The sequence below is a fragment of the Opisthocomus hoazin genome, chromosome 8, assembly GCF_030867145.1.
Source record: "Opisthocomus hoazin isolate bOpiHoa1 chromosome 8, bOpiHoa1.hap1, whole genome shotgun sequence".
In the NCBI taxonomy this organism is placed as follows: domain Eukaryota; kingdom Metazoa; phylum Chordata; class Aves; order Opisthocomiformes; family Opisthocomidae; genus Opisthocomus; species Opisthocomus hoazin.
Genome location: NC_134421.1, coordinates 4,572,749 through 4,587,352, shown reverse-complemented (window position 1 = coordinate 4,587,352; position 14,604 = coordinate 4,572,749). Strand labels below are relative to the sequence as shown.

Genomic DNA, 14,604 nt, shown 5'->3' with positions numbered 1-14,604 from the left:
AAGAAATATAGATAGATGTATTTTCTATCTCATGGATAAAATAAACACGTCATAGATTTCAGAAAAATTCATATCCTATTTAACATTCTCTACCCCAAATATTACACTCTCCAAAAACATTTTTGGAAAACAAGAAATTATTTTTCTTTCTAATGTGGAGGAAATTTTATGTCTTCTACTATGTCATTTTCTAATATCTTGCAGTAACACTTCTCTCTGTAGACTGGGGAATTTAACCCTCTGTTAGTATTAACATGGGCTGGCCATGTTAACACTAACAGGAGCATTATACAAAAAGTTATTAACTATGTACACTTGATGACAATAAGCTATTACAATCTTATATTCCTTTCAGCTTACTTTTTTTTATAATTTATTATATCAACTTCATAAGTGCAGACATTGTTTTATACTCTAAATGTATAAACAAACATTGTTTTATACTGTCTCTCCCACCCTCTCTATGTGTGTATTTATATAAGTATTTATAACTGAATTGACTACAAACACCTGTCTATGTAATAACGAACTGTAAGAAGCTGTGAAATGGTTAAAGGCTGTGAAGTAACAAATCCGCTTTGAGAGTCTACATTTAAAACGTTCTCCTGTAGCACTTTTGCATAAAATGCACAATTGGGCTATGTGGTCCAATAAGCAGCTGTGAACACGTGGGTTTTAAGAGTGATTAAAGACTACTACCATGTTGAAACTAACAACAAACAATAGACCCAGATATATCAATATAACACTTTGAAAGTCTGACTGATAAGATTTTGTCTTTTTAATAAAATTGTATTAAACTCTTCCAGTTTTCTGCAGCTGGAAAGTCAACATGGGCATGCCATGAGAAAACCTGCTCTGACAATCATCACCGTCAGCTAGGACATGTTTCTATATTAATGCTACTTACAATCCTCTTAAAAAAACAAAAATAAAAAACAACAGAGGCTTCTGATAGCTAGAATGTGCATTACTGCCATGCAACCTCAATTCAGCTTACCAGTTCTGAAAGATTCGAAACTTCAAGTAAATCATAAAGTGAGTACATAACCTAGCACAACATGAAATAAAAGCAACACTGAATATCTTTTAAATATCATACACTTAGTGACATCTTAGGTGACTTTTCTAAAAATGAACAATAGCTCAGCAGAGATCGAGCAACATAGCACTATCAGCACATTTCTACCAGTGCACTAAGTCAAGACAGGAACACATTACACGAGAACCTATTAAAATAGCACTTGCATGCAGAAGCACAAAACAAATTAAAATACACAGCCAAACCCCTAGAAAGTTCGAAAAACGGTAACAAATTAAAGCCTTCTTTTCTTCTAGCACTTTACTGAATAACTATGCTTTATGACATGGAAAAATTCTGTTTTATCAACTTTGTCATTTGTCTCAATAGGTGAACAAAAAACCCAGTGCAGACTGTGTATATTTTTCAAAGCAAATCTAAGTGAAGTTTGACAGCAGCGAGGTCGACTGTCTAAAAAGAGTAGGGAAGAGAAGGACAGAGTCACAGGAAACAGAAATATAGCCTCATTAAAATTTTTTGCTTCAGAAGACTCCCCAAAAAAAGTAATTAATAATTTTCTTCTTCAACTGATCATCTCCAATCAACTTTGGACACCTTCCACAGAAGGAACTTATGACAAGACATGGGGCAACGAGTAACTGAAGAACAATCTGGCCAAAGCACGAACTAGCTCTGGAAGCCTCCCTGAGAGCTCCCACTGTGGCACACTTCTGAAGAACTACTGATATTACAGAATGTGAAACAACATACATTTCAGAGTGACAAACCACAAACCACTTCGTCACAAACTTCATAATTTCAAACAAGTGGAATGCCTGCTCAAAAAGATGAGACATGATAAAGGTTTATTAGCTGCACTGGGGGGGAGCAGAAAAAAACAAACCACCAGGGTTTCATTTGTTAAAAATATTTTGAACCTCTCTTAAGTAAGATTTCTTACACATGGGTAAATGATCACTCAGTCTCAAATGGCTGGAGGCGAGACTTAGATGAAGCAGCTTCTCCTGAACATATAATCCAAGTACAGAAAGGATAGTAATAAATAGCTGAAGTCCTTACCAAGAACCTCATCTAGACAGCAAACCAAAATCCACAGGACAAGCTGCTGCATGCTACTGCTCATTGTTTGGTCTTTCCAAAAGAGAGGTACTGCAGGAAGCTGAGATGGGCATACATCAAACTACATACGGAACTAAAACACTATGTCTTACACCAATCCCACAGTTATCTTTGGGTGTAGAAGGAGCAATCTGGATCCTCTGCAACTGCAACGTCATACATTAGATGAGACACTACAGTACTCCACACGTCAGGAAATCTGTTTCAAATTGCATTACAGTTCCTTATTAAAGCAATCTGTTCGTGGAACATAATACAGTAGTACCTAATGACGCACTCCTTCATCTGGGCCCCATACACGTCCACTATCAAGAATTGTCTGGAAACACGGCAAGGAAAGCAGTAATTCTTCTGCCAGTGCAGGAAAGTGAGGGATCCTTTTCTGCCAGTGGGGGAAAGTGAGGGATACGGGGTGTGTTCCACACACAAATTCAGTACAGTCAGTCCCTCATAAAACAGATGTAGACAGAGACTAATACTGATGACCAAAGGTACCACAAAATTATAAGGAGAAAGTCTGCAGCAGCATCACACTTGTTTTGTCATCTCACTGGAATGCTCACCACAGTTTTAAGCACATAAACTCATTTCATGACGGGTCCAGAACAGCATTAACAAATTCTAACCTTTTGTGTCAGATAATCACGTTTTCCTCTGGACCCTAATAGGTGATCCTAATTTGAAAAATCTATAAGCTGTGATATCTAAAGGAATTTCATATAGATTGCTCAGAAAAAAAAAAGGGCAAATACACAAAAACCTTGCTGTCTGTTGCTTCTTTAACCACTGTGTCAAACTTCCATTGCCGAGTGTTTAACACCTGCTCTGTTAACCATCATCAGCCTCACAGATAAGCATCTGAATTTGATGGATGGCAAAACAATTTTCCCAGAAGTACTAAGACAAGCAGAGACGATGCACACAGGGACTTAAACACCATATTTCAATACACACCGACAGTATATATGATGTAAATCTTATCAGCTTTCTTACTGCCTCCTGAACAGTTACACTTTCATCATTGTCGACACCATCTTCAGGTTAATCTAAAACAATCAAGGATGAAGGGCAGAATAACAGGGAAACAACTGTCCACTCACTCTCACAAACTAAAAAGCTGTGATCTACAAGAATTGTGATCCACTCCAAAAAGTCAGCATCTCTATTGTTCAACAGTCCTAATGATCTTGCTTCTGCCTCCCTATCCTTCATTTCATCTTTATGTGTCCCTGCATATTTCAACTGTGTGCACTTGTGTATCAAAAGGCATTTGCTCCCATTCATTCCACTAATTCTTATGAGAAAATTTGGTTTGCAACCTGCTGTATTACTAGCCACATTTTTCAGGAATTCAGAAGCAGTAGAGAGCAGTCCAACTTTATAATTGTCCACCTTCATTACCAGCTAGAGATGTTGCTTTCAAAAACACTTCAGGGCTGTTGGCAAGCAAGCCAAACTCCATATAGCAAATTCTGAAGTAACACTATGAACAACCATTCATTCATCCCCAACATTTACTTCACTGGCTTTCTTAATTCTTTCTCCAAGTTCTGATCTTAGAAGACTTGCACCCTGCATCCAACAGCATGCAAAGATGCCTCCTCCACATCCAAAAGAGAACCCTGACCCAATCCCCTTCCACTGTTTACAGTTACCCTCCACTCTGAGCCCAGTCTACAGGTACAGAGGCCTAGAAGACCCTGCTGGTGAAGACCAAGGCAAAGAAAGCACCAGGTGCCTCAGCCTTGTTCATATTTACTGGTACTAAATCACCTGTCACAGTCAGCAGCAAGCCTGTATTTCTCTTGTTTGTCTTTTTTCTTCTTTAACTGCTGATGCAGTGCGGGAAGTTCTTCTTGCCTTTGATGTCCCTTACCAGTTTCAACTCTAGCAGAATGTCGTCTTTCTTAATGCTATCTCTGCATATGCAGGCAGAATTTTTATATCCTTAAGCGAGCTCGTCCTCACTTCCACCTCCTGCACGAGTCTTCTGTGTTGACGCTCAGTCAGGAGTTTCCTCCACACTGCTCTCCTCACATGTATACCCGTTTTCCTGGGCATTTGTATGGACTACTGTTTTGTGCTCCAGCGAGGCTGTCCTTAAAGGCATGCCAGGTCTCTTGAGCTTCACTGCTCTGTAATTCACTGGATCTATCCAATTAGCTCAGCAAGTAAGCCCAAGTCTGCTCTTATTCCTATGAGGTCCCTGCAGCAAGAAGGCAATAAACACAAAACTCACCTGGAGTCTCACTGATGGACAAGAACCACGAGATTTTTTTTTTACACTCATTTGCTCAGATTGTTGCATATTTCAAGTATTATTAAAAAGATAATGGACTTGTATTGGCTGCAACAAATTTCAAGTCATCTTACAAGAATCTGCTGCCTTCCTGCTGTCTGTCTTTCGACTTCATAATCGCTTTGTGGAGCCAATGTGAAATAAATCATCTGTGGAAAAAAAACCTCATAAGGAAACATGTCCAATAAACTACTTGAGAACTGCCAACAAGAAATTGGTTGCAAGGGGTGTAAATTTTGTTCATGGCTTCTGGTAGGACAAACCGACAAATTTTTTATTATCTGATCAAACAGGAAAAAACTGCAAAGAACTCCTGCAACACAATACAGATGTACTGCAGGACAGCACAAGAAAATACAGAGGCAGTGATGCCAGTATTCCCTATGACTTCTTCAGTGGCACAACAGTAACAAACACTTGAGAATGACAGTAAGGAACTGCTAAGCAGAAGAGATTTCTCAGTGAGACATAGTAATTCCTCAAGGATTCTCTTAAGAAAAGCAATGCACCTACTCTGACACCTAAGGTAGAATGGTGGTAATTTTGCAGTTTCTGTCATACAGGAACTGTAAGAGTCCTGCTGGCCAAATCATGCTCTTAGCAATACATACATATAAAGTTCACTAAATTTTAATTCTATTACTGGGAAACACAAGCTAATGCATTTTTCCTGAGATCTCATCCACAGGAATATTACCCAGACGGGTGCTTTGAAAAGAAGTTCTCTGCCGTAGCTGTCCTGGAAGAGTTCAGCATGCTCTAACTAAAGAGCAGCAAGATTTTTCTTCTTTGCTTGTTTTGCAATCATGAATTATTCTGAAATAAAAGGTCAGCATACATGCAATTTCAGAGCAGTTCCCCAAGAGGACTGTTTCATTTGGAACAGCTGTTGTGGAAAAATTTTCCTATGTGTACTAGGGACACCCCAAGATAGGCTGGTTCTAAACAACCAACAAATTTAAAAATGTATTTACTAATCAGAAGAGAATTTTGAAGTTGTAAGCAGGCCCAATGAATCACTGTAAGACATTCTCTGCAGCAAAATTATACTTCTAGCAAGATGCAGAAGGGCCACCAGGCTGATCTCAACTTGAGAAAGCAGTGAAACCAGCATAATGCACTGCTGGCTGCTGCAAAATACATTTTCTCTATGAAAGATCTTGTCTGGATTACAAGACTGTTGTTCCTGCAGGCCATTCCCCATTCACTCGAACAGAAAGCTTTCCTGAATCAGTCAGGAAGAAACTGCAAGCCACAGGAACCTCCTCCACAAAAGACAGCGTATGTACAAGTAGTAAGGAAAGACAAAAACTGCACAGCTCAGTCAAAATTCGTCAGGAATCCTGTACTTACAGCACATCTAAATGTAGATACATGCCAAACAACAGCAAACAGATAAAAGATTTGCAGATGTATTCTTTGTCAATACATTAATTCCCAAAGTCCTCCAGTAATACACTTAAGAAAAAAAAAAAACACTTGTAATTAGAAACGAGTACAGAACTTAGAGAAGTTACATCATGGAACTGTGGTATTTGAAGATCCACATTTCAAAGCCATATTAACTGACCTTATGTAGTATTGCTTATACTACTATATTAATTACTTTTTCAGTAAAATTAATCAAAACAAACCAAATTTGTATCTTCAAATTTAAAAAGTTCTAAACAACAGAGATAAAAAAATAAAAACTAAGAGAAAGGCAGTCAACCTTCTGGCTACTATATGAACAAAACTTTTCCAAGAACTAACTACACAGCCATTTTTTCTCCAGATTCTGAAACACATTTGCCAGGCGTATCTGCTTTAACACTCTTCCCCTTCATTTTCCTGAAAACATGTCTTCTTTTGTTTTGGTTTAGCCTGGATAAATACCAAGACCCCACCAAAACAGTTCTATCACTCCCCCTCCCCAACTGGACAGGGGAGAGGAAATATGATGAAAGCTTGTGGGTCGAGATAAGGACAGGGAGAGATCACTCATCAATTACCGTCATGGACAAAACACATTGAACTTGGGGAGAAGTTTAATTTATCACCAATCAAATCAGAGTAGGATAATGAGAAATAAAACTAGATCTTAAAACACCTTCCCCTCACCCCTCCCTTCTTCCTGGGCTCAACTTCACTCCCGTTTCTCTACTTCCTCCCCCTGAGCAGCACAGAGGGACAGGGAATGGGGGTGGCGGTCAGTTCATCACACGTTGTCTCTGCCGCTCCTTCCTCCTCGGGGGGAGGACTCCTCACACTCTGCCCCTGCTCCAGCACGAGGTCCCTCTCACGGGAGACAGTTCTCCACAAACTTCTCCAACATGAGTCCTTCCCACGGGCTGCAGCTCTTCACGAACTGCCCCAGTGTGGGTCCTTCCCACAGGGTGCAGTCCTTCAGGAACAGGCTGCTCCAGCGTGGGTCCCCCACGGGGTCACAAGCCCTGCCAGCAAACCTGCTCCGGCGTGGGCTCCTCTCTCCACGAGTCTGCAGGTCCTGGCAGGAGTCGGCTCCATTGCGGGCTCCCCATAGGGTCACAGCCTCCTTCAGGCATCCACCTGCTCCGGTGTGGGGTCTTGCATGGGCTGCAGGTGGAGATCTGCTCCCCCGTGGACCTCCATGGGCTGCAGGGGAACAGCCTGCCTCACCATGGTCTTCATCACAGGCTGCAGGGGAAAAGTCTCTGCTCTGGCGCCTGGAGCACGTCTTTCCGCTCCTTCTTCACTGACCTTGGTGTCTGCAGAGTTGTTTCTCTCACATGATCTCACACCTCTCTCTCGACTGCCATTTTTCCACAGGTTTCTCCCCTTCTTAAATCTGTTATTCCAGAGGCGCTGCTGCCGTCGCTGATGGGCTTGGCCTTGGCCAGCGGCGGGTCCATGTTAGAGCCGGCTGGCACTGGCTTTATCAGACACGGGAGAAGCTTCTTGCAGCTTTCTCACAGAAGCCAGCCCTGTAGCCGCTCTACTAACAAAACCTTGCCTTGCCACAACACCTTTGCACTGTCCCCTGTGGACAAGACACAAGATCCATCCATTCTAATTTAAATACAGTTCTCCAAGAAAAGCCATTGCCAATCATATGATGAACAGGACCCTGGCCGTAAGCATACGAAACTGGGAGGAGGCCGGGTGGGACATACCACTTCATTCACATCCTTCTACAACTGTGTATTATTCTCTTCACTCTTCCAAAATAACTGGGTGTTTGCAAACAATAAAATCAGTATTTTCATTTAAAAGATACTTAATGTTGCCTTCATATTAAAAATCTGTAGAAATTAAAGGCTGGATCACAGACCTATAATTTTATTTTAGTTCATACAAAGTCTGTACATAGACACAGTGAAAATGCCATCCTTCCAATCACAGAAGCCTTCAGGATCTAAAAAGTATAGCTCTTCAGAAACCAAGAGATGCCCATCAGAGAAAAGAAACAGCACAATGCCAGATGTTGTTTGCACTATATAACTTTAGCAGCAAAACTTGGATTATGTCTGGGAAACGTAAACAGCAAATTAATGTCAGCTTCACTTTGCTGCTTGTCTGAAACAGCAACCAGAACAGTCAGAGTATGATGTGACAGGAGGAAGGGATGGCAAAAAGGAAAACAGTTATGCCCAAAACCAGATACAATCAACGTCAGATATCAAAACAAACAAAAAAAACCCCACAAACCAGGAAGTTTACAAAACATTTGGGAGAAAAAGGAAGCTCTCTCCAGCCGTCATAGCCAGTAACTCTAGTTACATACCCTTTTACAAATGTAGAAACAAATGTCTTTTTGCATCTGCTTGAAATCTCAGGAAAGATCCCTGGACAAAAAAAAAAAAACAAACCAACAAAAAACCACACACCACAAAAAAACCCACAAACCAAGAGAGGAGCAAGGAAGCCATTCCTGAGTTGAGCTTGGGGGTTTTCATGGTTTTTGAGCATGGGGTTTTCATGGTTGCTTGGTACACGCTGGAGTTTCCATCACCTACAACTGGCTTTTTGCCAACACAATGTAGGACGCATTGAATAAACTGAAGAAGCTGAAGTGGCTTAAATTTCTGTTCCCCTGACCCTCCCTGACAGGGAAAGATGACAGAAGCTCTGTAGAGCATCTGACGTTTAAGACCACAACGCCAGTCCCTCTCAAACCGGGTACTTCCAATACAGCATCCACTGGATCCTTCTCCTCATCCCAGTATCCAGGACTGTACAGTAGCTTCCCGCTGCTGTCAACTTCTTAACAGGCAAATTACCACCCTAACTGTTTAGCCTAAAAGAATATACAGTTATATATATTCAAATGCTCAGGCTATCCGTTATCTCAGATCAAGAAACTTTCCTCCTTGGCAACAAAAATTGGTTTAGCATTGAAATATCAAACAAGACACTTCTTCCAAACAGCAAAAAGAGAAATAAACGTGATGCTCATTCGTGAGCCAATCACAGAGGCTAACAAAACAACTCTTCGGATGAAAACACCCAACAGAACACTCCACGTTAAATGTTGTAAACTACACCTCCCCATTTCAAGTCCCATAACAGCATTAACTGAAGACTGTGCAAAAGTACGATATAAACATACACCAGAAAGGTCCTCTAAAAATCTAACTGTGAATTTAATGAACTGCTAGATCAATTTCACCATGACGTCTCTACTAAAATCAACACTACCAAGTGCAAATAAAGCCCACAAATTGTTTTTATAATGTCAGTATTGGAAGAACTTTGCTACAAAGCTGACACTAAAGTTTGTATACCACTAGGTCAATGACTTCTAAAAACCCAAAACAGATTCCAAGAATTAATGACCTGAAAAAAATAAAGGCAATTCATTTTTACAAATCTCTAGGCAGAGTTTTTGTTGTTTGTTGTTTGGTTTTTTTTTTAATTTATTCTAAAACTAATGCCCACTTTCATACTGGAGGCATTTCATTTTTGTGGCACTATCTATGGGCCCTTAACTTACAAAAGGCCATAACTAACCAAACTTCTTTTCTTCCCCTTGCCTCCTTTTATTATAGCTTTAATGCGTTTAGCTGAGGCATTTCAGCACCACCTTGTCATCCCTTACAAGTACAAATCACAAAGCATTTCTGTAAAAGACATCAGAAGGTTGGGTATCACAGCATACTGAACAAAGATTGTTGATGTAGTATTCCCAGCCTGGGCATGGCTTTTTTGCACTTCAGTAACACAGTTCTAAAAACGGAACTGAGGTACTAAATCGTGGGAAAAAAATAGAACATCTAGCTGGGAATGGCAAAAAAACCCTGAAATAGTGATGAAAAGTTGGCAGTCTGAGGGTGTCCTCCAAGTTCTATCAGCAGTGAACAGAGTCTTTAATTTTCTTAACATACCCTGTACTAGGATACAGAAATAACTTACATGGTATTTATGTGGAGAATGAGAAGGAATTCTCACATGACTGAGTCACAGAAACACCACTAGCAGAACAACTGTGAGAGGTCATCTAAATGTGTAAAGTTTACTGAGAAATACTTTGTATTAGTACCAAAATCCAACTAGCAAGAGTTAAAATTAAGACACGTCAATTGCTCAGAACACAAGGACAGTTGGAAACCAATCCCAAACCAACAGAGGAGGTGCAAAGGGGACATGGGAAACAGAAAACATTTAAAGCTAAATTAAGGATTATAAGCAGTTTCTAGTTGTACATACTCTAGAAAAGAATGAATTAACTTGATGCACAGAAATAGAAAAAAATGAGAACTGAGGAAAGACACAAGCACAAAACAATAAACAGGTAGAGAACAGATACAGAACAGGTGAGAAAAATAAACAGCAAAAACTACATAAAAAAGCATTCTTCTTCTCTTTGCTGAATATGCAAAAAGGTCATTTAAGAAAAGCAACAGGCAAACTGGAAGGCAAAAAAAAGCATAAATCAATTAACAGAGTTACAAAAATCTTAACTGGTACCATTTGTCTCCCACAAACAAAAACGGAGGTGCAAAATTCCAAATTGTTTGTGAGTATTATTCAAAGAAGAAGTAAAAACTGCATATGCCAGTAGGCTACATACAAAACAACTGTGTGAACAAACCTAAAAGCCACAGAGCACTTAATCAAAAATACTTCAAGAAACAAAATTGTTTCAAGGCAGATTTCAAAAAACCATGGCAGCAAGCTACTAGCAGCAAAACTATCAGCTCTGAGCCCATACGCAAGACATCTCCAGAAATCTGGTCTACAATAAATTAACTTCAAATAAGTAAAATAATAAAATTTTATTTCAATTCTTTTAAGACTCATTGCATAAAATGACCATCTACAGAATTATCATGTCAGTAAAGACAATTCATTCTTCCAACAACTTAGACTAGAAACACAACAAAAAAACAAGATACAGCTTGTTAGACATTTTGCTGTATCTTTTCCTGGAGTCTACAAAAGACTTTTTGTTGGCATGCTAAGAAACATCACATTAATTCAAGTGTTTTTATGAATATACTGAGTACAGCACTGAATAGATACTAATACAGACAGGTAGACTATTGAAGTCTAATGAATGTCACACTATCTTAACTCTCAGTACCTACTGTACAAACAAAAAGTTAACTTGGACAAAGTTGTTTAAAAGGATGAAAACAAACAAACAAAAAAATCCCATTTCAATGCATTTCATAAAGTGAAACAGAAAAAGATACTTTATTAGTTTTACACAGAAAGATGCCACACCTCTGCCTTGCACTTTCTGTTTCAGAACTAAATTAAAACAAACAAAAAAGCACCACCAAGCAAAAAAACAGTGTGTTCATATGAATTTTAATGTTAAGGAGACTAAATGTCTTCATAACATGATAGATTCCTGCCAGCTACAAAAATAGTGAGTACCTAATATAGCTTACCAATGCAAAGTCTCACCCACCCAATTTAAGTATTTTGGAAGTATTTTATAAAGTGACTGATACAAAGTTAATCAATCGATCTGATTTATGTTGGTAAAACAGAATGCCAGCCGGCTGCCTCACAACCAGTTTGACACTGTAGCTGGCTTCGAGCAAACCTATCCCATGCTTCAGCAATGTGCAAGCTTTAAACGTACAGCTTGTGTTTGAAGTCACAGAATTAACTCCCTGATGGAGAGCAGCTGGTATTACTGCCTTAGGTAGGCATGCTATTGTCAAGTAACGTCACACATTCAATAAACACCATTAATTTCACAAGAACAAGAAGAGAGATCCATTAACTTCAAGTTTTAGTTGTGTTTAACGTTTCACTTTCTACTCCTTTCTGACTGCTGCAGCTCTGGTGACACACGTTCTCCTGCCAAAAGTTTTGCTGAAGAACGGCACCCCATCTGAACAGATCTGAAAGGGTCTGAGCTACCCCCGAGCCCAGCAGCAGCGTTACCGGGCTGAGATGCACATGTTGTAACCGTTACTGCCGACAAAGGCTGCCTTCGCCTCTCAGCTTCGTTCCCCATCACCAGCTGAGACAAAAGAGGTCCAAACGGCAGAAGAACTCGCAGCAAGGGAAAACGATCCTGCAAGATGCCGTTCCGACCCCACATCCCTTTTACTCAGCCCTCGCTTCATGCCGGCTGCCCAAAAAGGGAAGCCACTGACCGAAGAAGAGAAGGCTGAGAGGGGACCTTAGAAATGCTTATAAATATCTCAAGGGTGGGTACCAGGAGGACGGGGCCAGACTCTTTTCAGTGGTGCCCAGCGACAGGACAAGGGGCAACGGGCACAAACTGAAGCAGAGGAAGCTCCAGCTGAACACGAGGAAGAACTTCTTCCCTCTGAGGGTGACGGAGCCCTGGCCCAGGCTGCCCAGGGAGGCTGTGGAGTCTCCTTCTCTGGAGATACTCAAGACCCGCCTGGACAAGGTCCTGTGCAGCCTGCTCTGGGTGACCCTGCTTCGGCAGGGGGTTGGACTGGGTGACCCACAGAGGTCCCTTCCAACCCTGACCATGCTGTCATTCTGTGACTGAAGCACAGGCGTGGCGGCTCAGGCCCTCCCGGCAGCCCTCGAAAGCTCCTCGGCCGTTCAAACCGCTACCGAGAAGCACGAAGGGGAGGGAGGGCGGTGGTAGAGCCGCTCCCACGGCAAATGGCGGGGAGGCAGGGGAGCCCGGGGGGGGACGTGGGCAGACGAGGGCGGCCGGGGCGGGCGTCCGCCCGCCCCGGCCGCCCTCGTCTGCCCGCGTCCCCCCGTGCCCTTGGCGGAGGCGACCGCGGGTCAGCAGCACCGAGACGCGATGAACGCCTCGACTTTGCCCTCAGGGCGGCAAGGGCCCGCGCCGCCCTCTTCCTCTCCCTCAGCCCGGCCCGGCCCGGCCCGCCCCGCCTCGCCTCACCTGCGTGCCCACCACCACGATCTGCGGCAGCTGGATGATGTCGGCCCCCACCGTGTTGAAGACGTCCTGCAGCTTGTTGATCACCGGGATCAGCGCCTCCATGGCGGCGGGAGCGGCCCGGGGCCGGGGAAGGCGTCGGCGATGAATGGGCGCGACGGGCTACGGCGCTCCCGTCAGCCGCCCCCCTCCGCCGCCTGCCGCCATTGGCGCTGGCCCCCGCGCACGCCGCGGCCCCCAGCAGGCTGTGCGCGCCCGCCGGGCGGAGGCGCCGCCGGGCATGATGGGAGTTGTAGTGCAGGGGGCAGGCCCCGAGGAGGGGAGCGCGGGTCGATGGGCCGAGGCCGGCTGCATGAGGTTCGATAAGGCCAAGTGCCAGGTCCTGCACTTGGGTCACAACAACCCCATGCACTGCTACAGGCTTGGGGAGGAGTGGCTGGAAAGCTGCCTGGCGGAAAAGGACCTTGGGGTGCTGGTCAACAGGCGGCTGAACATGAGCCAGCAGTGTGCCCAGCTGGCCAAGAAGGCCAAGGGCATCCTGGCTTGTACCAGCCATGGTGTGGCCAGCAGGAGCAGGGAAGTGATTGTGCCCCTGTACTTGGCACTGGTGAGGCCACACCTCGAGTACTGTGTTTGGTTTTGGGCCCCTCACTGCAAGAAGGACATTGAGGGGCTGGAGCATGTCCAGAGAAGGGCAGCGAGGCTGGTGAGGGGTCTAGAGAACAAGTCTGATGAGGAGCGGCTGAGGGAACTGGGGCTGTTTAGTCTGGAGAAGAGGAGGCTGAGGGGGGACCTTACTGCTCTCTACAGCTACCTGACAGGAGGGTGTAGTGAGGCAGGTGTTGGTCTCTTCTCCCAGGTAACTAGTGACAGGACGAGAGGCAATGGCCTCAAGTTGCGTCAGGGGAGGTTTAGATTAGAGATGAGGAAAAATTTCTTTACTGAAAGAGGCTTTGGACCAGGCTGCCCAGGGCAGTGGTGGAGTCCCCATCCCTGGAGGTGTTCAAAAAACGTGTGGATGTGGCACTTGGGGATATGGTTTAGTAGGCATGGTGGTGTTGGGGTGACGGTTGGATGTGATGATCTTAGAGGGCTTTTCCTACCTTAACGATTCTATGATTCTGTGAAGCTGATCCCCTCTGGACATCTCCAGTAGCAGTGTGGCCCCCAAGTTGAGGCACCACAGGCAGCCAGTGTGTGGGTGTGTGCCCGGGGCGGCTGCCGGAGGTAGTTTTTAGCAAGCGTTGTGGAGCAGCAACATATATTCAAGGCACCATGTTTTGAAAAGCCGGGAACTACCAAACGTGTGCCCCCGCTGCTGCTTCACTGGGTGTGGTGTCGCTGCGGCCCAGATACCTCGAGGCAGGGTGCTGAACAGCAAATTGCTAGACCTTGTCAGCGCCTGGTCTCACAAAACCAACGGAGCAGGAAAATAAAACTGCTGGAGGCGGGGAGGAAGCATTATGGAGGTGTCTGCATGGGAGAAAAGAACTCGAGAAGATCTGGTGCTGCAAACTGTGCAGCAAAAAGAATGTTCTCCTGTTTCTGTTCACATATCAAGAATTACAATGGGCAGATTTAAAACTGCTGTATTTGCTCTATTTGCTTTTTTGTGGATATTTTTGTTCTCACTGCAAGTCTCTGAGCTAATCTCTGCATCTGAAATTTTCTAACTGGTGCATAATAGGTTTGGATGCGGTGTCTGGGAGGGCTTGGGAAGTAGGAAATGGTGTGAGAGCTAATACTCAGCTGCATTATACAAAAGGATAGAATGAAACTAGAGGATGACTTGTGATGTGAGATCACAAAAATAAGCTGTCTGATCTTTAAAAATCTTTC

The 14,604-nt window shown here is 43.3% G+C and overlaps 1 protein-coding gene across 4 annotated transcripts in view; it reads right to left on the bottom strand.

Annotated features, from left to right (window-relative positions):
• Window positions 1–12,963, bottom strand: part of DNM1L (dynamin 1 like) — a 41,624-nt gene extending 28,661 nt beyond the window's left edge. For all 4 annotated transcript variants that reach the window (XM_075429253.1, XM_075429255.1, XM_075429254.1 and 1 more), the window contains exon 1: window positions 12,769–12,963. In XM_075429253.1, coding sequence (XP_075285368.1) covers window positions 12,769–12,870 — 102 coding nt within the window. In that variant the 5' untranslated portion in view covers window positions 12,871–12,963. The remainder of the gene's footprint in view (window positions 1–12,768) is intronic.
• Between the last annotated feature and the right edge of the window lie 1,641 nt (window positions 12,964–14,604).